The 22,871-nt window shown below is 34.1% G+C and overlaps 1 protein-coding gene across 1 annotated transcript; it reads right to left on the reverse strand.

Annotated features, from left to right (window-relative positions):
• Positions 1-2,924: 2,924 nt before the first annotated feature.
• Positions 2,925-13,582, reverse strand: LOC133799294 (uncharacterized). The gene is made up of 4 exons (XM_062237312.1): positions 12,744-13,582; positions 12,555-12,659; positions 12,150-12,475; positions 2,925-2,979 (listed from the first exon to the last, which is right to left on the reverse strand). Exons 1-4 carry the CDS (start codon positions 12,858-12,860, stop codon positions 2,925-2,927), a joined length of 603 nt encoding a protein of 200 aa, XP_062093296.1. The 5' UTR covers positions 12,861-13,582.
• Between the last annotated feature and the right edge of the window lie 9,289 nt (positions 13,583-22,871).

The raw sequence follows: 22,871 nt of genomic DNA on the forward strand, positions 1-22,871 counted from the left end.
AGAAAATGCCTTCGAAAGGAAGGACAACAAGGAGAAGGCCTGCAAATGATGTCCTTGAGGATGATAGGTTTCTTCTCCGCCAGTTGCATTCCCTGTGAATGCCATTCTTGAGGCTTTAAGAGGCATTCCTGCCAAACAGATGGATCCAGTTGCCCGGCATAGCAATCACTTCTAGATCTTCCATCGAATTCAAATGCTTAAGTCTAAAGGTGGAAAGGATTCCATGGTTGCTGAAAGATGGTCGAGGCATATAAAGAAGAGTTTAAACATTATGGGAACACCTAAGGAGTATCATGTTAATATTAATGTGCCCAAGTTGGAAAGGAGCGCACCAGATTGGTAGGAAGCCTTAAGTAGGATGAGTGGAACTGATGGAATGACTTGGGGAAATTTTGAGATGGGTTTTTGAAGAACAACATTTTAATCCATCTCATATGAGGACTTGATTGGATCATTTGATTGCTTAAGATCAATGATAGGTTGATGAGATGACAGAATGACAAGATAATTATGGATGTGAGTGAATGAATTCTACATGAATTTTGTAGAGTTATCTTCTTATGTTTATGCTGGTACGGTCGATCAACCTCTTTTAATTGAGCAGTTCCTTCGTCCCTTACTCCCTTCAATGTTGGGTCCACTTGCCCTATGACCTTTGGAAATTTGAATGAGTGTGTGACAGCAGCCTTACAGACTGAGGCTCGTCAAGAAGGAATTGGAAAAAAGAATCTGGCCCGAGAAAGAGGAAATGATAGGAAAATGTACAAGAAGAACCAAGGGCGATGGTTATCCCAAGGACAACAACTTACTGGGGGTAGCAATAGTAGCAAACCTTCAGGAAAGACTCGAATTAGGCCGTATGGGTATTTCAGTTTTGGCCAACAGGGTCATAAGAAGAAAAAATTGCCCACACGACAACAGAGGTTCCAACCATCACCTGGAGGACCCATAGGGAGTTATGCTAGGTCTACTCCTTTCACAGGACAACCTAAGAGTAACCAGTCTGAGACTTCATCCTATGGTTTCACACCCACACCAGGGCAACAATCCCAATAACAACTTCAGTTCTAGCCCCAAGGTTCAGGATTCAACCAAGGGTACTCGTAGAGTTTTCAAAGTCCTATTTTTGCTGGAAGTTAGAGAGGGTTCAATCCCGGAGGAGGCTCTAGTGCAAGCACAAGCCATCCTGGTCAAGGAAAAGAGAAAGCAAAGGAAAAAACCTCTGGTCAAGCCTATGCTCTTGGTGGTGATGATGTACAAGGAGGAGCATGTCAGGGAGTTGTGGATGGTGTGGTTCTTATCTTACACTCTTGGGCTCATGTATTATTTGATATTGGTGCATCTCATTCTTGTATATCATTAATGTTTGCTAGCATGTTGGGTTTGAGTTGGGAAACTTCTAGTCCTACATTGCAGTTGAGTGTACCTATGGGAGGGCATGGTGAAGTATCAACCATCTGCAAATCGGTTGTATTGTATTTGAATGGCATAATTTATTAGGAAACGTGATGGTGTTACCTATAGGACAATTTGATGTGATTCTTTGCATGGATTGGTTGTCTAAGTACCAAGCCATTGTTGATTGTTCACGCAAAAGGGGGACTCTTTTAACTCCAAGTGGAGATTTTATTGTATATCGAGCTAACATGAATGCAGTAAGGCAGGATCCTATCCTTAAGGCATGTTTAGGTGGGAAAAGAAACTTAGAGTGTTATGGGAGTGTGTTTGCAATTAAAAAAATTAAAAAAATCATTTATAATAGTAACTTTAATAGTATTTTATTTGAATAATTTTGCTTCAGTTTTATTTGCATGTACAAAAAAATTCACCATCTCTAAGGAAAAAAATTGAACCATGATCAATCAAACTGTTAAATCAGTCTTCTGTTAGTCACGTGATCCAGAATCTAACAAAAGCCCCGTAATTCGGTAACGATTCAACAATGTAAAATTTTTAGAGGGCATGAATTGCAAGTAGTAATAGGCCGGGGAAAAAAATCCTAATTATTTAATAGGTATTTACCCTTAACTTTAATTATAAAGTTACACGTACTAGTGAGTAGCAGAAAATAATATGCATATTATATTTATGGGACCACTTGTATTCAAGTGCGTACATACTACAAGCAAAGCACAAGACGTCCACACACACATGCTATTGCATGCATATGTAAAACATTATTATTCATTACACTACTACGTACGATTGACATTATTTCATATATGTATATATATAGAGTATATATATATATATACTCTAGGGGTGTCAATCGATATAAAACTATATTTAGAACAATCTAAACCACAACACAAATTCTGCGACCACCACGAAGACGACAACGTCGACACACACCCCGGCAATCAGACGAAGTCCGGCATCCTTCATTGCATCCAAGAACTGCTGAAGATATTTGTGCCAACAATATCTCTGAAAGAGAATCAGGTTCGGCAGTGACCTCTCCATCGGCATCAGCAGCTGGTTCAGCACCATCTGAATAGAGGTGAAGTTTATTCAGTGCAAAAGTAGTTGATGGAAAAAACACAAGAACAACAACAACTAGGCTCAACATCACAACAACTGCTGACTTCTTATTGCTCTCCATTTTCAGTAATGATAATATTTTGGAATATCAATTCCTGACACATTAATTGTATTTATAGCACTTGAAATCACGAGGATTATCAAGACTTCGTACTATTTTCATATTGACCTGTGTCCTTATCGTGAATATATATATATTATTGAATATGTGTTGGTTGTACCTACTTTTTGAGAAAAAAAAAATTATATTTTAATTACTTTTTGCAATATTTGTTGTGGAATTCTTTAAATATGCGTATGCACGCAATCGGAAACAAGTAGTACAGGAAACAAGTAGTATAATGAAGCAGAGTTTCAAACTCACAAGGATTGGCTATTAATTATCAAGAATTAATCTTTATTTCTAATTGATTTACGAATATGTAGAATTTACTAAAACTGAAAAAAATAAAACAATTAACAAGAACAGTAAAAAACTCAACAATAAATATATTTATTTAATGGATAAAAATATAAGATTATTAATTTTATCAATTATCCACCCATGTCTCTTTAATTCTATCGTAATAATAGCATATTACAAGTGTAAATTATATTATTGCTAGGACTTTTAACTCTATACTATTCCGGTGAGTATGGATGAAGTTTTTGACCATGTTATATTCTTTTGTTGCAAGCTTGCATAACTTGGTCATGGTTGATTAAGAAAAATCATGTATTAATATTGGTTTTGGCTATATAGAGTGATTGGTAGGGAAATAAAAGTTATTGACTCTCTAGCTAGTAATCAATAGTATTCCTGACTTTAGATTTTTTTTAATATAAAAAAATTCTAAATGAGCTAAGGGTGTAAAGTTTGGATTAGTTAATATTTCATTGTTAAGTGGATGTAGAGTCCAAGAACTTTACTTAGCTAAGATAGATAGTAGTATTAGTAGAGTCCAAGAACTTTACTTAGCTAAGATAGATAGTAGTATTATAGTATTTATAGCATTATCTTTGTAACTGTGGATTTTTGGTTCAGACTGGGAATTATTTGGACACTCATAGTAGTACTTATAGATTTTCTAAGTTTAACCTATAGTTTAAGAATATTAAGTTTAACCTAAGGTTTGATTATATAGCTGATATTAAGAATAATATTTATTATACTATAAGGTTTAGATATCAACCAATAGGATTTTAAGCACATGTTATGAATGTGTGATTAAGGATTAAGTATTTTGAGGATTAAATTTAATAAGGAGTAAAGTTTGAATGCTTTAAGGTCAGTCACCAGCTTTGAATACGTTGAGGGCTTAGTCAAGGCTGTTTACTCCATTCAAACTTAGCTAAAAATGTGTAATTTCGTGTTTAAATATTCAGCGTATGCCGATATATCGCAGCTATAGGGGGCGATATATCGCAGCACGTAGATACGGAAAACACGAATCGATGCACGGTCGCCTCGGGAACAGTGGCCCAGGCGATATATCGCCTATAGGGGGCGATATATCGCCTCCTCCAGCATAAATTCAAACACTTTTGAATTCTTTTCCCTTCAGCCATTCAAACTCCTCCATAAGTCCAGCATCTTTTGAACGAGTCTTCAGCCTCTGCTGAACGATTATTCAAATGATTTTCACCTAAAAAGCCATTATTTTTATTCAAGTAAAATCAAGATACTTTCATTCCCAAACTCTATAAATAGGACCTAGTACCCAGCCATTACTCACATTTTGCTCTAAGTTCTGAAGCTGCTAGTGTTAAGTGAGTGTGAGAGTGTAAACACCTGGTTTGGGAAAATCATAAGCTTAAACATCATAAGCTTATCAAACACTTTGGGAAGTGAGGTTCTATAGTATTTCGGTTGAGGTGTAGATTGGTCTTTCAAGTCTTTGAGGTAACCAAAACTCTAGTTCATTTCTGTATTATGTTATTTTCTTTCTCATAGTCTTTTACTCAATCTCTAACCTTAATCTTCATTTTGGTTAGGGAATCTAAGTTCTTGAGCACATAAGTTTCGGTAAGCATGTTTCTCAAATGGTTTAGTCTTCCCATTTCCTTTTCATCTCTTTCCTTCTTTCAACTCACTCTTGTTCATTATGGTTTTAGGAGTGTTCCAAAAAGTCCCAACTCAGTCCACATATCCCGGTAACTTTGGTAAGGAAAATAGGATAGAATCTATATGTGTATTGCTTATGTTATCTTATGTGTTATGTTATGAAATATGATATGTTATGAATATGTTATTAATGTGTATGTTTGTAGGCTTGGGCTTATGCCCTATTTGACTAACAAGACCCCAAAAAGATTATGGGCATATGCCTACTTAGCTAGTAGGACCCCACTAATCTCATGGGCATAAGCTTGTTTAGTGTAATAACCCACTAATCTAGACTAATTGGACCATTATCGAAACTATACATAAAACTTACATTTTTACGAAAATACCATAATTTATTGAGTAACTTGAAAATAAGAGTTATTTACAAATAAACAGAATACTAAGAAGGATTTTGGGATCCCATCATCTTTAAAACAAAACATGGTTTAAAATAAAAGACATTACATCATAATGCGGAAAATACACATAAAAACCATAAAAACATAAAAGGAGACTACATCCTCGAATCGATAACGCTCGGCCCCTTGACTCCATTCATCATCGATACACATTCTCCAAGCATCACGAATCTTTCCGCCTCTAAACTTATTTTCTTGCACATAAACAGAAAGGAGTGAGACTAATGCCCAGTAAGGAAAATCTAACACAAAGTCACATACATAATTTCATAAGAAAACATAAAGACTTAACATAATACATATAACATACACTTATTATAATGGCCATTATTACTTGGGGTCCCATAGACTAAACAAGCATATGCCCATGGGATTAGTGGGGTCCTACTAGCTAAGTAGGTCATATGCCCATAACCCATTTGGGGTCTTGTTAGTCATATGGGTCATATGCCCAAGCCTACAAACATACACATATACATATTATAACACTTTTAATAACATAAAACATATAGATAACATAAGCACATAACATGTTGATTCTAGCCTATTTTCCTTACCAAAGTTACCGAGATTATGGACTGAGTTGGGATTGTTGGAACACTCCTAAAACCATAAGAAAGAGTAAGTCTAAAGAAAGGAGATGAAATGAAAGAGATGGAAAGACTAAACCATAGAAAACACACTTACCGACTTATATGCTTAAAAGCTTGGATTCCCTAACCAAAATAAGAATAAGGTTAGGGAACTGAGTAGAAGGTTTTGAGAAAGGAATTAACATAAAAATACAGAAAAGAACTAGAGTCTTGGGTTTACCTCAAAGATTGCAAGACCAATCTAACATCCACCGAAATACTATAGCACTCACTTCCCAAAGTGTTTGATAAGCTTATGATGTTTAAGCTTATAGTTTTTCCCCAAACCAAGTGTTTACACTCTCACACTCACTTAACACTAGCAGCCTCTGAACTTAGAGCAAATGGTGAATAATGGCTGGGTACTAGGTCCTATTTATAGAGTTTGGGAATGAAAATATCTTGATTTTACTTGAATAAAAATAATGGCTTTTTAAGTGAAAATCATTTGAATAATCGTTCAGCAGAGGCTGAAGACTCGTTCAGAAGATGCTGGACTGTTGAAGGAGTTTGAATGGCTGAAGGGAAAAGAATTCAAATGTATTTGAAAACATGCTGGTGGAGGCGATATATCGCCCCCTATAGGCGATATATCGCTTGGACCTTTGTTCCCGAGGCGACCGTGCATCGATTCGTGTTTTCCGTATCTACGTGCTGCGATATATCGCCCCCTATAGCTGCGATATATCGGCATACGCTGAATATTTAAACACGAATTTACACATTTTTAGCTGAGTTTGAATGGAGTAAACAGCCTTGACTAAGCCCTCAACGTGCTCAAAGCTGCTGACTGACCCTATACATTCAAACTTTTACCCTTATTTAATTTAATCCTCAAAAATACTTAATCCTTAATTACCATTCAAAACATGTGCTTAAAATCCTATTGGTTGATGTCTAAACCTTATAATATAATAATATAATCCTTAATATCAGACACATTAATCAAACCTTAGGTTATACTTAATATTCTTAAACTATAGGTTAAACTTAGAAAATCTATAAGTACTACTATGAGTGTCCAAATAACTCCCGGTCTGAACCAAAAATCCATAGTAACAAAGATAACACTTAAACATACTATAATACTACTAAACAATTAGCTAAGTAAAGTTCTTGGACTCTACATTTAGTCTATGGGACCCCAAGTAATAATGGCCATTATAATAAGTGTATGTTAAGTCTTTATGTTACTTATGAAATTATGTTTATGACTATGTGTTAGATTTTCCTTGCTGGGCATTAGGCTCATTCTTTTTTGTTTTATGTGCAGGAAAATAGCTTTAAGAGGCGGTAAGATTCGTGGACGCTTAGAGAATGTGTATCGATGGTGAATGGAGTCAAGGAGCCGAGCGTTATTCGATTCGAGGATGTAGTTTTGTTTTATGTCTTTTTACATGTATTTTCCGCACTATTTATGTAATGTCTTTTTATTTTAAATCATGTTTTTTTTTTAAAGACAATGGGATCCCATATCCTTTTTGGTATTTATGTAAGTAACTTTTATTTCTACAAGTTACCTAATAAAATTATGGTATTTTTGCAAATGTAAGTTTTAGTAAGAATATGTATGTATAATTTCGTTAATGGTCCAAAAGTCTAGATTAGTGGGTCATTACAGTGGATTGTTGGACTTTGTATAAGTTTAAATGATAAATCATAATATCAACCATTTATACTTAGATTTGTACAATTTCTCTTATTTATTAGTAAACCTAAACCACAAGTGTAATTTTTGAGTATTGAAAGATGATTTCATTAAATTTAAATATACATATATATGAATATAGAATATTAATTTTGGCATTTCTACTGTGAGTTTATGAATCCGTTGAATCTGATTATGATTGCTAACATGTGTAGATTGAGGAGCTTTTTAACGGGAGCTTCTCTTTTAATTTTATACATTGGTTGTTTTGAATTAATAATATATTGGATTCAAGAAAATATTTTGTAAAATTTTGTATAAACTAGATTCAGGAGTTTTGATTTTTAATTTTTTTTCTTGAGAAGAGAAATTGGATTATTTAAAATTCTGTTTTTCACACATTTGTTTATTTTAAGGTATTTACAAGACTTTATTTATTTACTTCAGTTTTTATATAAAATCTGAAGTAGAAAGGTTTAGATAGGTACGTGCGGCCAATTTTTCAAACATTTCTACTTCACTTTTTATGTAAAAATCGAAGTAGAAATCCCACTTTCTACTTCGGTTTTTAAAAACCTGAAGTAAAAGGTCTATTTTCTATTTCGGTTTTTATATATCTACATTTTACATTGTCCCGAACTACTGTGGTACGTTGCGAATTTATATGAAAACAGAAGTTAATCTACCTTAAAAATCGAAGTAAAAGCTTCCTTTTCTTGTAGTGATTTCTGGTCGTATGATTAACAAGGGTTTGGTTTTCTAACCATTTTTTTCCACCTTTTCTGACCAATTTCATTGCTCAAAAACTTAAGTAGAGGCTAAAAATTGATCTATTTTCATATTTAGGGTAAAAAAAAAAAGCTTTGACAATGGGTATATTTGGAGTTTGTAAATCCTATAATTGGCATTTTTATAGAAATATCTTTTTTATTAAAAGAAAAATTAGTGGATTTAGTTGTTTCCCTTTATTATAATATTCGGAAATGTTTGTTTCCATTTATTATACTTTTCATAAATGTTTGGTTTCCTTTTTTGTGAATTTTGGTTTCCTTATTGTCTCATTTTGCTTTTAAAGGGAAAAAGTATATTGCAAATATTCGGTACTTACCCAAAGTTGTTTTTGGAATATTTGCTTATATATTTTTCGTGCAGCTCAAGGATTGCAATCAGGAAACTGATTCTTGATGTCATTAATTATTGTTTCCTTTTTGAGCTTATTTTTTATCCGACACAGGTCTGAGCTGTCCCCACCGATATCGCATCAGGCGGATCAGCATTTTCTAAAAAAGGCAACTCTTCATCAATCAAGAATAACTACTATGATTCTTGCCTTTATTAGAATAATTCTTTCTCTACCTTTGTGAGCACAAAAAATGACTCTATAAATAGGGCTCTAAAGGCAATGAGAAAAGTGAACTCTTTGGTGCATTATTCGTGAGCTTTATTGTAATATTTGTGAGAGTTCCTCTTTGTATTCAAGATCATAAGTATTCACGTGATCTTGTAGAAAAATGTGTGTTTAGTTTTTAGTGGTGAGTTTATACCATGTTCATGAGTGAATACACATTGTAATTTGAACACAACGTTTGTAGTCTTCGGGAGAAGATTTTTACAAGCCTTGCGGCGGGAGGATGCAAGCACTTGCTGGCCATTGAAGGGAGTTCAAGTGGTTGAGCGTTTCAATCAAGATCAGATTAGTGAAGAGAAGTACATCGAAGTTGCGGCAAATCTCAAGAGGGTTTTGTTTAAGTCAATGTTTTTGTACTTGTGATTCTTTATTAATGGGTTTTATTCTCTGGGCGTGGCCCTAAGGAGTAGGTTATCCGAAAGGGTTTCTGACCTTGTAAAAATTCGTTGTGTTCTTTATTGTTTTGCACTGTCTTTTTATTGTGTTCAGTTTCTGTCGTGACAAGTTTGGTTTCTGTCCCGACAAAACTGTAATCTGTGTAAACAGTTAATTATCATTCTGCACTTTAATTAATTCACTTGGTTTAATTAATTTGGTAATTACTATAAACGGAATTTCAGAGTTCAAAAATGGGGTTTCCTACATGATTTTTATTGGATTTTTAGGGTTTAAATACGTTCTTGAACTTCAAAATAAGTAGGGATTGTTCAATCTTTGGTTGTATGATTCTGTTTTTAATTTTCTATATTATTTTTAGATTTTTTGTTTTTATATATAATGTGTTCTTTTGTAGCTTTATATATATATATATAATGTGTTGAATGTGTTGTTTGTATATAGGTTTAGAGTTGATTTTGAGCATTAAGGAATGTTTGAATCCAAAAAAAATTGTACGTATTTTATATATATATATATATCATTTCGAATTCATATTTATTTTTTGTAATATTTTGTGTGATTTTCTATTTATTTATTTTGTTATTATATCTATATATCAATCATATATAAATTAGTGAATTATAAAATTTGTGAGAAGATGAACTTCCTATTTCAATATTTTAACTCATCTAGGTTGTGTTGTTGCTAATGTTATAACTTAGAGAACATAGAATACTTAGAATATTAGTAAATATTTGTTTTTGTATTCTATAACTAGCTAGTTTGATATGTTGTTTGTTAATTATTTATCTTTTTTTTTTAAAATCTTTTTAAAGTCTTGTTGATTTAGTGGTGAGCTTTGTGTGTGATTCCAGGTGACCTTAATCAAGAGTAATATTGGAGGTGTGTAATTTTGTAATTTTAGTTATCACTATTGCAATATTTATTTATCAAATTAGTGAAGTAGGTTCTGAAAAATTTGTGTGTTGTGGTGATATAAGGATGAAATTAAGTGTGATGATTTTTGTGTTGAATTTGTAGGTAATTATAAAATTTGAATATGCTATAAAAACAGGGGAAATTTTGTCAAATTTTTTCTTAGGATTTAATAATTGTTGTCTTTAACGTGTTGCCTAAGGAACTGTAGTAATCCTGAAAGAATTCAGTTTCCATGTGATTAGATTAAGGCATCCCTTCAACTTTAACTAAATCTCAAGACAAACATGAAACTAATATATGACATTCTGCTTATCTGCTCTGTGATTTGTTGAATATTTTCATAATAAATTGAAATAAATTAGAGATTTTGTACCGGTAGCAAATGCATTAGAAACCCTAAAAGATAAAGTAAGTTTATTTTTCATAACATATTTAAGTATAATATAAACTATAAAATAATCAATATTGCTATTAATTTATGTTTGTTAATTTTACAGTTTGATGGGAAAAAATAATATTATGAGATTGCAGACTACTTGCCAATCCAACACAAATGGTTAGGTCGATTGATGACTTACAACATATTTTGTTTATAATAAGTTCATTTAGTTCTATGTTTAGTTTTATGTCAATGTGAATGTATCAATGTTTAGACTATTTCACTTAAGTACTCATATCGATGTAGAAATTTGTATTGTACATAAATACTTATAACATTGTATAAATATTTAATTTAAAAGAAAAAAATTAATTTCTAATTGATTGAGCCATTAAAAAAATCATAATTCATTTCAATTGTAACAGTATATATAAATTCGAAATTTGACCATTTAAAAAATCAGAATTAATTTCCAATTTTATTAAATTTGATTAAAAATTAAAAAAATAAAAAAATAAGCTTCTACTTCGGTTTTTATGGATAAACCGAAATAGAAAGTGGGGGTTTCAACTTCAGTTTATACATAAAACCAAAGTAGAAAGGTTCACAATATATATATAAACGATCGAAGTAGAAACCCCACTTTCTACTTCGGTTTATATTTTCACCACTTCTTACTTTGCCTCGGACGACTTCGGTTGTGATTTTATGCGAAAAACAAAGTATTTCCACCTTAAAAACCGAAGTAATAGCCCTATTTCCTTGTGGTGTCTTTAGGACAAGTCATGTTTGTAGCCATTGCAATCGAATTCAAATACAATAGACTTTCTCCGTGCCCTTGGCTACAAGTAAATGGTACAAAATCCTAACAAAAAGTAAATGTTACAGGTAATAAATTGATGGACGTCTTTCGGCTTAGTTGTGTCAGCAACCTATATATTGACGTCAAAATCTATATGCTGGTATAGAGGAAAGAAAAATGAAAAGATAGAAAAGTGTATTTATCTTATCTTGTTTTGTATATGAAGAAATGAAAGAAAAACAACATGAAAACCAAATTACAATTTAATTATTTTATATGAATTATTTTGACTTAGCAAGGTCGGTGTCAATAAAGTAATTTTCCTTTACTCTTTTCCCCAATTCGAGAGAAAAATCTTTCGGTGGAACTCACTTATTATTTTGCTATCTATTTTTCTTGTCCATCTTTTCTTCCCAACCATACTTTTCTCTCCAAACTATTATGTCCTCCCCTTTTCTATTTTCTTGTTTCGTACTTTCATCTAAGTTTTATTTTATACATTATCCTCTGCAAGTTTTTATTTTTATTTTTTGAACTCAATTCAAGTTTAAGACTTTCGTATATACCATGGTTGCCGAATTCAATGGTGTTGAATTTTAGAAAGAAAAAAAATCAAATGATGACAACTGATTCTATGGTTTATCATCAATTACGGATTTGATTTTATGTAATTTAAATGTTTGGATATAATTTTTGTAATTTAAATGTTTGGATTTGCGATTAATAATTTAATAAATATGAAAACTCAGAAATCCGATTGCCATTAATTATTAATATTTATTGTCTCCACCAAACATGAAAATATAAAAGTAGTTTAGTAAAATAAATGTCTCATAAATTAAACTTTAAATAAAAAAAACTTCTACAAATGAGTACTGCCCGCCTCATCATCCCCGCCCCCGTCAGCATCATCGTACTCGACACCATGACCTTGCTGAGAAGATCCAGATCCCGAGACTCCACCAATCCTAGCCAAGTGCTCCTCTATGGCTCGGAGTCGCTCCCTCACCTCTTGCATGTCTTGTGCGGTAGGAGGTGGTTGGGCTGGTTGAGGTACATCAGCCGCTTCACAATTTGCCCTCGTGCGAATCCTACGACCAAGGCCCGGCTGATAGCCTCGACGACGTCCAAAGATCGTCTCAACAAGAATAATGTCATCCTCTTCTCTCGGGATAGTACTCGAAGCAGAAGCGCTCGTAGATGATTGTGACTGCAGAGTGTCACGTATCTCCATCATCTTTTCCTGTATCACACAATTTTCAAGAATATTAGAATTTACAACACAATAAAGTAAGAAAATCATAAAATATAAATTTACTTACATAGTTATCCTTTGCTGCCTTGCTCACCCAACCTTCCCCGTCTATGTACTTAGTCGCCATCCAAATCTCTGGAACCCCAGCAAGACACCCAGTTTGTAAATCACGCTACAATACAAGAAGTTTGAAAAAAATTAAGAAAAAAATCATTATAAAAAAACATAAATAAAAATTATGTAAAAAAGAAAGTACCTTCTTGTAACGAAGGGCTGGCGTAGACTGTGAGCCCTGCACGCTTCTCTGTTTTTGTTTTGCACGGTTTGCAGAGTTAATCTCAGAACGCCTCTGCAAAGAACTTGTGTTAACCATATGTTAAATTAACAAAAATAAATTAAAAAATAATATGTTTGTGAATACCTTCACTTCAGGGTGATCAAAATACTGGGGCACCTTCTGCCATTTCTCCATGCCCAAACCATCAGGAGGATGTGCTCGACCATTATTTTTTAATTGAGTGGACAAGTCATTCTTCCACTCCAAGTAACGATCAGCGCACGACCGTTGAATGCCCAAAAGAATGCAGGGGAGGTTCTCTGAGGCATATCGACTTCGACCAATGTCGAATAAATCATCCTGAATCAAAAAAATAAAATAAATTAGCTAGATTTAATATTAAAGTGAACCCAATAAAAAAATTATAGAAATAAATTACCTCTAGACGAGAAAGTATGCGATCCCTCGCTGGGTAATTTATCCCGCCGGTCGTAGTCGGGATCGGCATATTATCGAATGAGAATGCCGATCTCTCTAGAGAAATGTTGGGAATAATCACCAATTTCTTTGTAAGTCTTCCCTCGAACATCCCACTCCAGTGGTAGTGGTCTACCTAATGCAACTCTAGCTTCTCGAGTTGAAAACCCTTTGTTGATGCCGCGCCTTTTCGTTTTAGTTGTCACTATTATTTCTCAAATTCATATAATTATTATATACACATAAATAAATTAATTCAATATATTCATCCAAAAAAATAATAATTGCATGTGATACCTCTCTCACAATCAGCCTGCATCTGCATTGGATCTGGAGGAGGATCTGCCCCACCATACCTTCGTGATGTTGCATAACCGCAGAAGACATATCTAAGCCTCTGATAAAAAACACAACTCCATAACATCACATACAACTCAAAGCCTAAGGAATGAAACACAAAAATTTCCAAACCAGATATTCATCAAAGTCAAAAGTATGAATCATATACTAAACAAAATGGGCACCTAATTAATCCTAAACATATAAAAGAACCAAAAGAATACCTCAAGATACAAAGTCCATAAATATTGATTGCATAAAAAAAAACAACTAATGAGATTTCACAGAAAAAACAGAGCTTAAGCTATTCTTTGATTGCTATAAAATAAGCTTAAAATTCAAAACACTTAACAGAAAACACAGAGCAAAAAATAAAAGCATATATTTTTTAATCCTGATATTAACACAAAACAGAACAAGCAAGAGCACAAAACCAGCAAGTCCAAATGTTTTTATTATTATAGTTCCAAAAAGAAATACCAAACCAAATACAATAGATTTTTGTTTAGAAAGTCCACACCATCTATAACTATAACTATAACTATAGAGAACTATGTCTAATGTCAATGCATATGAAAGGGACAAGTCGTCCAATTTGGTCATTGTTTTCTTGGGCTCTAATTAATACCCAATATGGTTGTTTTCATTATAATATAAAAACAGACATAGTATAAAAAGCTTTCATGTTGTTGTTGAAAACTAGCTCATTTGTATCCGTATATTGGTGGTTGTGATTGATGCTTACGTTACATATGAGTTATTCTCTATTAATTTGTTCTGGCTAGAATTATGGTTGCAATACATATAGAAAATATTAATAAAATAATATAAAAGTTCCAGTGACACCTATTCAGCAAGGTTTATGAAAACCTATCTGAAGAAAGCCTTAATAGTCATCCCAGTTAAGTTTATGATTTAAATGTAATCATGTACTTCAAATTTACAATTCTATACGTGCATTTGTATAAAACCCCACTATAAATTAAGATAACATAAAAATGAACAAAGCAAACAAGATAGCTAAATCTAAACTTCGATACATCAAAAAGAAAATGATCTTAATAATCAAAGCTACAGAAAAGTAAAACAAGGATAAATCTCAAGTACCAACCTGATGAGCAAGATCAAATTGTGCCAATATAACTTATACATACTTATATAACAAGTACCTCTTAACACCATAAACCAGAGTCAATTAATTCTTGATTGGGTGACATATAACTCTCCTTATTTAATAAATAAAGTACTATATTTCACTTTTTTGCTAGCTAGTTTATTTATCTTCTTTTTAACATTTAAACATATTATTTTCGTTTTCTTATAATGTCAGCTAGATCTGTATTAATTGAATCGTCATGTGCACACTTCATTTAATATATAGTTATCAATCATAGAGAAAGAGACCATTAGTGGTCCATAAGTCTAACAGCCTAAGACTCATATATAATAATAATAATAATAATGAAAATTAAATATATAGATATATAGGGAAAATTAATAAACTGTAAAACTTGTCTCCCACTTCATATACAGGAAACCTGTCCGTAGTTGATCAGAGTTTTCTTCTGTTGACATTCAAAAAAACTTAACTAAACAACTTTTAATGAAGATTGTCCACTTATTTTTTTTTATATGGGAACCACATTTTAATTAACTAATGGCAATTGCATATATTTATATATAACATATATGTATATGTTAGGCATTAATGTTTCTTCTCAATCATACAAAAACAGAACATATATATACAACCTACCTTCTATCCAAATACTCCATAACTTAAAAATGGTCCTAAAAGACACTCCATAACTAAAAAAGTTTCTAAGATAAATGCACTCAGTGCAGTCACTTTATTCTTGTCCAACCAAAACAGAACATCCAAAAATGAATCTTATACTTCAATGGTCATTCAGACTAGCTCAAATTTTGACTGCAAACTAATAAGGTTTATACCATGATTCTGGCTACCTTGAAGTGGTTTAGATGTGTAAATATGCAAGTATCTAAATTAAAGTTTAAATTTTCACTACAAACCAAAAAGGCTTATACCTTGATGTTATAATGGCTCCACTCAATTTAGACACTTGCATGGCATGTTTGATTCTGTTATCACTCAATATTCGACACTTGCTTATATAATTGGTTAGTGTGGGGCATTTGCCTAAAGTTAAGTAAATATCTGAAAAAAAAAAACACTGAAATCTTGTTGGCTTTTATTATTAATTCAATCCGACTTCTTTAGAGAAAATACCATATTCCATATTAGGATGTGAAAAATATCAACTAGCACTACAAAAAAGGGGACTTTTGCCAGCGCAAATTTGCGCCGGCAAAAGTAAGGTTTTGCGCCGGCAAAACCCATGGAGTTTTTGCCGACGCAATTTTGCGCCGGCAAAGAATCGCGTCGTATCTCCGTCGCTAATTTCACTTTTTCCGACGCAAATATAATGCGCCGGCAATGGCCTTTTTTGGCGACGAAAAAATACGCCGGTAAAAAAATCTGTCACGATATTGTGGAAAACACTTTTAGCGGCGCAATAATGCGCCGGCAATAGTTTACTTTTTTAGTGGCGCATTTTTGCGCCGGTAAAGGTGTATATGTGAAGTTAAGATTGAAACTTTTTGCCGACGTAATTTTGCGCCGGTAAAAGTATTTTTAAAATAATAATTTTGATTAAATTACTAATATTATTTTCAATATATTAATATTAATTAATAATTTTCAATTTTAATATATTAATAATTATTTAATTTTTTAGTAATATTATTTAATTAGAAATAAAATTAAAATTAAAATTTTATAAATAAATAAATAAAAAATTACAACTATTAATATTTATTGTCTCCACCAAACATGAAAATATAAAAGTAATTTAGTAAAATAAATGTCTCATAAATTAAATTTTAAATAAATAGAAAAAAAGTTCTACAAATGAGTACTGCCCGCCTCATCATTCCCGCCCCCGTCAGCATCATCGTCCTCGTCCGAATCCTGGTCTGGTAAGTCAACAGTAAAACCAGGAGCCAATTCACCAACCTGCTTCAACAAAGCACTGAGCAGGAGATCTTGACACCGTTGACGACTCTCAAGTTTAGTATTATTGTAACGCCCTGGATAGCCAAGACCGTTACACTGTGTGTTTATAAAGTGCCAGACTTGCTAACCAAGTCATTTAAATGAAATCGTGTTACTGAAACTATAAAGGAACTAGGGTTAAAAGCGTTTTGGTCTCAAAAGTTACGTTATCATTAAGAAACATTGTTTATTTACACAGGATCCCAAAAATATCAGTTTAACGACCATTTACAAAAGTTACAAGGTTCAAATACATTAACCAGCCATACTAAGGAAAAACGAGCAGTTAGGTAATCCCTGTCCTGTCACACTCCTCGACCATGGTGACCGAACAGCTGGCTATGTACATTTCACCTCGGAGCTCTCCACCTCAGGCTTGGTCCAGCTTGCCCTTGCCTTTACCTGCACCACGTAGCACCCGTTAGCCAAGGCCCAGCAAGAAAACACAACAACAACAAAGCATGAACAATTAACAGTCAAGTCAATAACTCACATTGCATCACATAAACTCAGATATATCATCAGCCAATATAATCAAGTATTCCACATACTAGGCATTTCAGTTCATAACATTTACAACTCACAAACGATAACCAGGGCTAGCGCCCTCAGGCTGCTCCCTCTGTTATCCCGTTGTTCTTGGCTACCAGTGGCCAATCCGCGCCCTGTGCGCTAAAATCATGTACGGTACCCTTAGACCGTTTTTACATGTCCCATGGCGTAATACCAACATTGACACGATGCAACTCTCGGGAGCACTTAGTCCCATCACAATCATACAATCGGGTGCAGTTTTCTTACCTTTCAATTTACTAGTTTCCGATGCCACGAAGCCGCGAGCACGATCCTCTACCCCGAGCCTCTCCAAAGACCTAGTCACAATGCAAATGAAATATCCTTTGTAACTAATCAATCCAAAACTACTTCCCAGAACCAATCCCACACTCTCGGAACCCCCAAATCCCTAAAACAATGCACCGAAGACATCCCCCGAACCCCCGGAGCAAAGGCTCAAAATTGCAAATTCTAACATCCTGAAATTGGCCTAGCGCTGTGGCGCAGCCTTGTAGGGCCATGGCGCCCAGCAAGTTTGAGCCGCGGCGCCCAGCAAGTCAGAGAACTTGCTCTGCCCAAAATCAGCCTTGCGCCGCGGCGCTCCTTCGCGAGCCCAGAATTCTGGGTTTTTCCCCTGCGTTTTCCCGAACCCAAAACACTCCAAATCACCCCAAACTTATACCTAAGCCTCAAAACCAACTCAAAACCCCAAATAAACCTTTCAACAACCTACAAACATTATAACCTAGCTCAATTACACAACCACCCACAGAATTCACACTTAAATTTCAGTTTCAAATCCTTGAGCCAAAGCTTAAGAAAAGTGCCAACCAGCCCCTTTAGATTCTTAAACTATAACAACTACGAAAATTAAACATGATACACCTTTACCTCAGTCAAGAACCCAGCTTGAATTCTCCTCAACTCTAGCTTCAAATCACCTTCTCTTTTGGGTTATTCCAACTCTGAATTCATGCAAAACCAGCCACCAACTTGCTTCAATTTATGCTTATCCTCTAAAAACCAGACTTGAAACTTAAACAAATCTTAAATAAATCCTTACCTCTGAGTATTCTTGGCCTAAGCTTGATTGATAACTTCAAACCTCCCTTGATTTACCTTCCAAGAGCCAAATTCAGCTTCCTCCTTCTCTTTTTCTTCTGCTCTATATCTAGGTCTCCAAAATTTAGCATAAACCAATTGCCCAAAGTATTATACGTGTTTGCATTTTCCTTGGCTGAAACTTATCTAAACCATTGCCAAAAGTCCACTTTATCTCTCCACAATTATCCCTTTCTAACTAAACCTCAAGGGCACACTTGTCCTTTTACTAGCTTTACAATTTTACCACTTTCCAACAAAACCTGTTACTCTCTATGGTTACTAACAGTTACGCAGGTTACCAAATCATCAGTTACCGCTATCTAGCTTTCTAGGACAGTCTCGGCACGTGCATCACATTGAAATCACCGCACCCACGTGGTACGAATCACATATCATAATTATCACATAACATAATACACATAATCATTTAACATGCTTAAAATCATAATCATGCATCTTAATCATAAAAATCACACATAATTCCCATTATGCCCTCCAGGCACACTAATCAAGGCCCTTAAGCCTTATTAGTGAATTCGGGTCGTTACAATTATGTTTTTTTAGGTTATGATTTTCTAGCATAATGTCCTCAGTTCGCTGCAAAAGGTTGTCCATTTCAGGTGGCAATTGCCCAGACATTTGAGAAGTTGACGAAGATGCTGCCCTCTTTGCGCCAATTGCCTTCAACCTAGCTAGGCAACCCCCAAACCCTTTCTTATAACGCGAGCGGGGTCCAAGGACATCCGTGACAATATCCATATCAGGCGGGAACTGACTGTCGACATTATCGCCAACACAAGAAGCAGCAGATGATACAGGGGCCATACTCTGCGATGCTCGACGCTCGGTCATCTCAGTCTGCACAATAAAAAGCACGTATCTCGAATTCCAATATAACATTATTTGAAAACCTAACTTATAAATTTTTAATATAACAACATATAAAATATAACTTTATTATCTATCTGCCAACATCCTATCATTAATGACTGCAGACCAGTGATTGAAAAAGAATGTAATTAATTTTGTTCCCGTATCAGGGAGCAAGTGGGCTAAAGTAAATTTGGTCATGAAAATCCATATCTGAATAAAAGTCATGAAGATGTTGTTGATATATACGGTAAGTGCAGATAATTCCATTAATGGGGAATTTACGTCTCCAAACATATACATCAACTACATTTGCATGTCTTTCATTCAGATATGGATTTTCATGACCAAATTAACTTTAGCCCGCAAGCTCCCTGATACGGAGAAAACATTAGTTACATTCTTTTTTTATCTTAGTCCACAATCATTAATCATAAAAATATTGGCACATAGATTATAAAGATTTAATTGTTAAAAATTTAATTAATAATTAATAAATAATTACTAATTGACAACAACCAATTAATAATTAATATTTATTAATTATTTACTAAACTTTTTTAAAGTTAAATGATCATAAATTAGTTAAGGATATGCAACTTACATGTTTTGTCGCCGCTGCATCACTAATCCAGTTATCCTTCTTCTTGTGGAGGTGCTCGAATGTGTCGATCATGCTCGGGAGCTCGCCAGTAGATGGGTCCATCTAAAAAAGAAAATTATTTAAACATTGTGACATTTATAATATTTTCGTAAATGTAAGGATATAGGTTATTATAATTTACGTGATCATAAACATGGGCAACGATGGATTTGGAACTGTGTCCTCCTGGTATGGTCATTTTTGCTCGAGCTTCTTTATTTTTCTTCGATATACACTTCAAACAGAAAACAGTACTCATTAATCTAGATTGTAATTTTATAATTAAAAATTAATGTAAAATCTACGGCATACCTGGTGAGAATCAGAAGCCCAAAAATCACATAGAATTGCCCAATCAGAAGAAGTAATCGACACAAAAGGTTTTGACTTCGCTCTCTCATTGTCCACCTCTCCTCCAACATCTACCCAGTGTTTCTTCATCGTGTGGCGCCAATCAGTCAGATGTTTTTGCATTTGTCTTACCATGACATCGTTGATTACTGGATTGGCTTATGGATAAATGAATTTTTCCTAAAATCACAATTAAATTTGGAATTTGTTAAAATATTATGAAGATAGACAAAATATTTAATAGTGAGTTATTAAAGGTTTAAAAAATGCTTACAGATAGCCTCTTTCGAATAACTTGGATATCAGCTAGTTTTACTTGTTCCCAAGCTAGTGTAGTTGGGGGTACGGTGCTACGCAAATAACGAGCCATGGAATTGTTGAACCACTTGTCGTACTTTTGAATAGCTTTTCCAGTTTGTTCATCAAACTCTACTTTCAAATGACTAAATTTTTTGATGGCCGGCTCCTTCTCGATATTGGCACCGTAATAAGCTCCCCTGCCTCTCTTGGAGCCACCACCTGTGTCATTACTTGTTTCGGCCATTCTACATTAAAATATTCATTAATTAACTAATTCAAATTATGTATGTCTGTTGTTTTTTGTTATAAAATTAACATTTATTCATTATGGTATTTCCAAACCTACCCTATTCCGACCTAGTGGATCCCTTGGAGATAGTAAGGAGTCATGTACTTCTCCTCAGTTTTTTAAAATGTTTCTCAAACATTTTAAAAATATGAGCAGTACATGAATACATTGGCTATCCCCAAGGCATCCACTAGGTGCATCACTATTATTTTTTGTTATAAAATTAATATTTTATTACTTATTGTCTTTCCCAACTTACCCTATTCTGACCTAGTGGATCCCTTGGAGATAGTAAGCAGTCATGTAGTAATTCTCATTTCTTCAAGATGTTTCTCAAACATCTTGAAAAAATGAAAACCACTACATGAATACATTGACTATCCCCAAGGAATCCACTAGGTGCTTCACTATTGTTTTTTGTTATTGAATTAACATTTTATTACTTATTGTCTTTCCCAACCTACCCTATTCCAACCTAGTAGATGCCTTGGAGATAGTAAGCAGACATGTGCGACTACCCATTTTTTCAAAATATTTCATCAAATATCTTGAAATAATGAGTACCAGTACATGAATACATTGACTATCCCCAAGGCATCCAATAGGTGCGTGTGTACCTATATCTGATACTATCATTAATTAATGATAATAAATAAACTTTTCATTGAATTAAATAAAAAGTTACATACACTTGTTTAAATTACATATCACTGTCCTCATCATCACTAACTACAACATCATTATGAACATCACTATCACTATCGACTAGAACATTATCGTCATCCTCATCATCTTCATACTCGGCCAACGTGTCATCTTCAAATTCAACTTCATCATCGACAACAAATTCATCTGAACCTTCGCCAACCAAATCATCGACGTTGTACACTTCAGTGGCATTGACATCAACCCGATCATACTGGCGATTATAAAAAATTGGAAGTTCTACCCACAACTGAAATGAAGAAGAATTAACTTCTTGCAATATTGGTATATCATTTGTGGTCTCAGTATCATCAACATCGAAATTTGAGAAATCCCATACATTCCTCGGAATGTATTCATTAACGAGTCTCCAATCATCCCTATTTTTCACATCTCGAAGATAATACACCAACTTCGCTTGAGATGCGAGAACGAAAGGATCATCTTTATAACATTCTTCCTTCACATATACGCTCGTAAAATTGGATTCCACTTTAATTCTACTTGTATTGAACCATCTACACTTGAATAAGACAACACTGTAACCCATCAAGTAGGACAATTCAATTACTTCTTCCAAAACTCCATAGTAGTTCACTCCTTCTTCACTTGGCACCATTACACCGCAATTTTGTGTTTTAAGCTTCATATCACGACCACGAGTCTCAAATTTCACACCATTCACTATCATCCCTGGATATAAGTACACGGTGCCGCTTGATTTGTTTGCGAGAGCATACAATTCATTATTCACTTCAGTAGGTGTTGACTCATGCAAACCGTTCACCTATCAACATTAACATTGAAAGTTAGTTTTGGATTGATTAACTGGGGTTTCGGAAAAGAATTGACTAATATACATACTCTTTCTTTGAACCACTGAGGAAAATCAGTTTCTTGTTGAACTTCAAGATTCGAGCCCCCCCGTCTTCTTAATTCATCCATATGCTCACTACAAATGGACAACAATATTATGATTTTGGCATTTACTCGGTATATAAACCAAACATCATTATTGAAAAAAGACTAGAAAACACACCTAAGGTACTCCTTAATTTCGGCACAATTGTTCAAGATATACCACTCAGCCTTTTGCTTTAACTGCGGATTGAGGAGCATACTTGATTTCTTACCAAATGGACGACCAACAGCCTTATAAATAGAATATTCCCGATTTGGTTGGGATTCAATGCGATCTTCATTCCTCTCAGGTCGATTGAATCGAGTCTCAACCCCCCGAAGGTACACTGAGCAAAAGGTTAAGGCCTCGTTCACCACGTAAGGTTCTGCGATTGAACCTTCCGGACGTGCACGATTTCTTACATACTGTTTATAAACTGCCATCGAACGTTCAATGGGATACATCCACCTAAAGTGCATGGGACCGCCAAGAATTGC

Source organism: Humulus lupulus, chromosome 9, assembly GCF_963169125.1.
Source record: "Humulus lupulus chromosome 9, drHumLupu1.1, whole genome shotgun sequence".
NCBI classification, from domain to species: domain Eukaryota; kingdom Viridiplantae; phylum Streptophyta; class Magnoliopsida; order Rosales; family Cannabaceae; genus Humulus; species Humulus lupulus.

What these genes read in the sequence shown, in the direction of transcription:
- LOC133799294 (XM_062237312.1), bottom strand. Translation starts at nt 12,860, where the DNA reads ATGGTTAACACAAGTTCTTTGCAGAGGCGTTCTGAGATTAACTCTGCA. An exon ending in AGGCAGCAAAGGATAACTAT is followed by an intron (nt 12,476 to 12,554) that starts GTAAGTAAATTT and finishes TGTGTGATACAG; the next exon opens with GAAAAGATGATGGAGATACG. An exon ending in CAGCAAGGTCATGGTGTCGA is followed by an intron (nt 2,980 to 12,149) that starts GTACGATGATGC and finishes TATTTTTTTCAG; the next exon opens with TTTTAGTAAATTCTACATAT.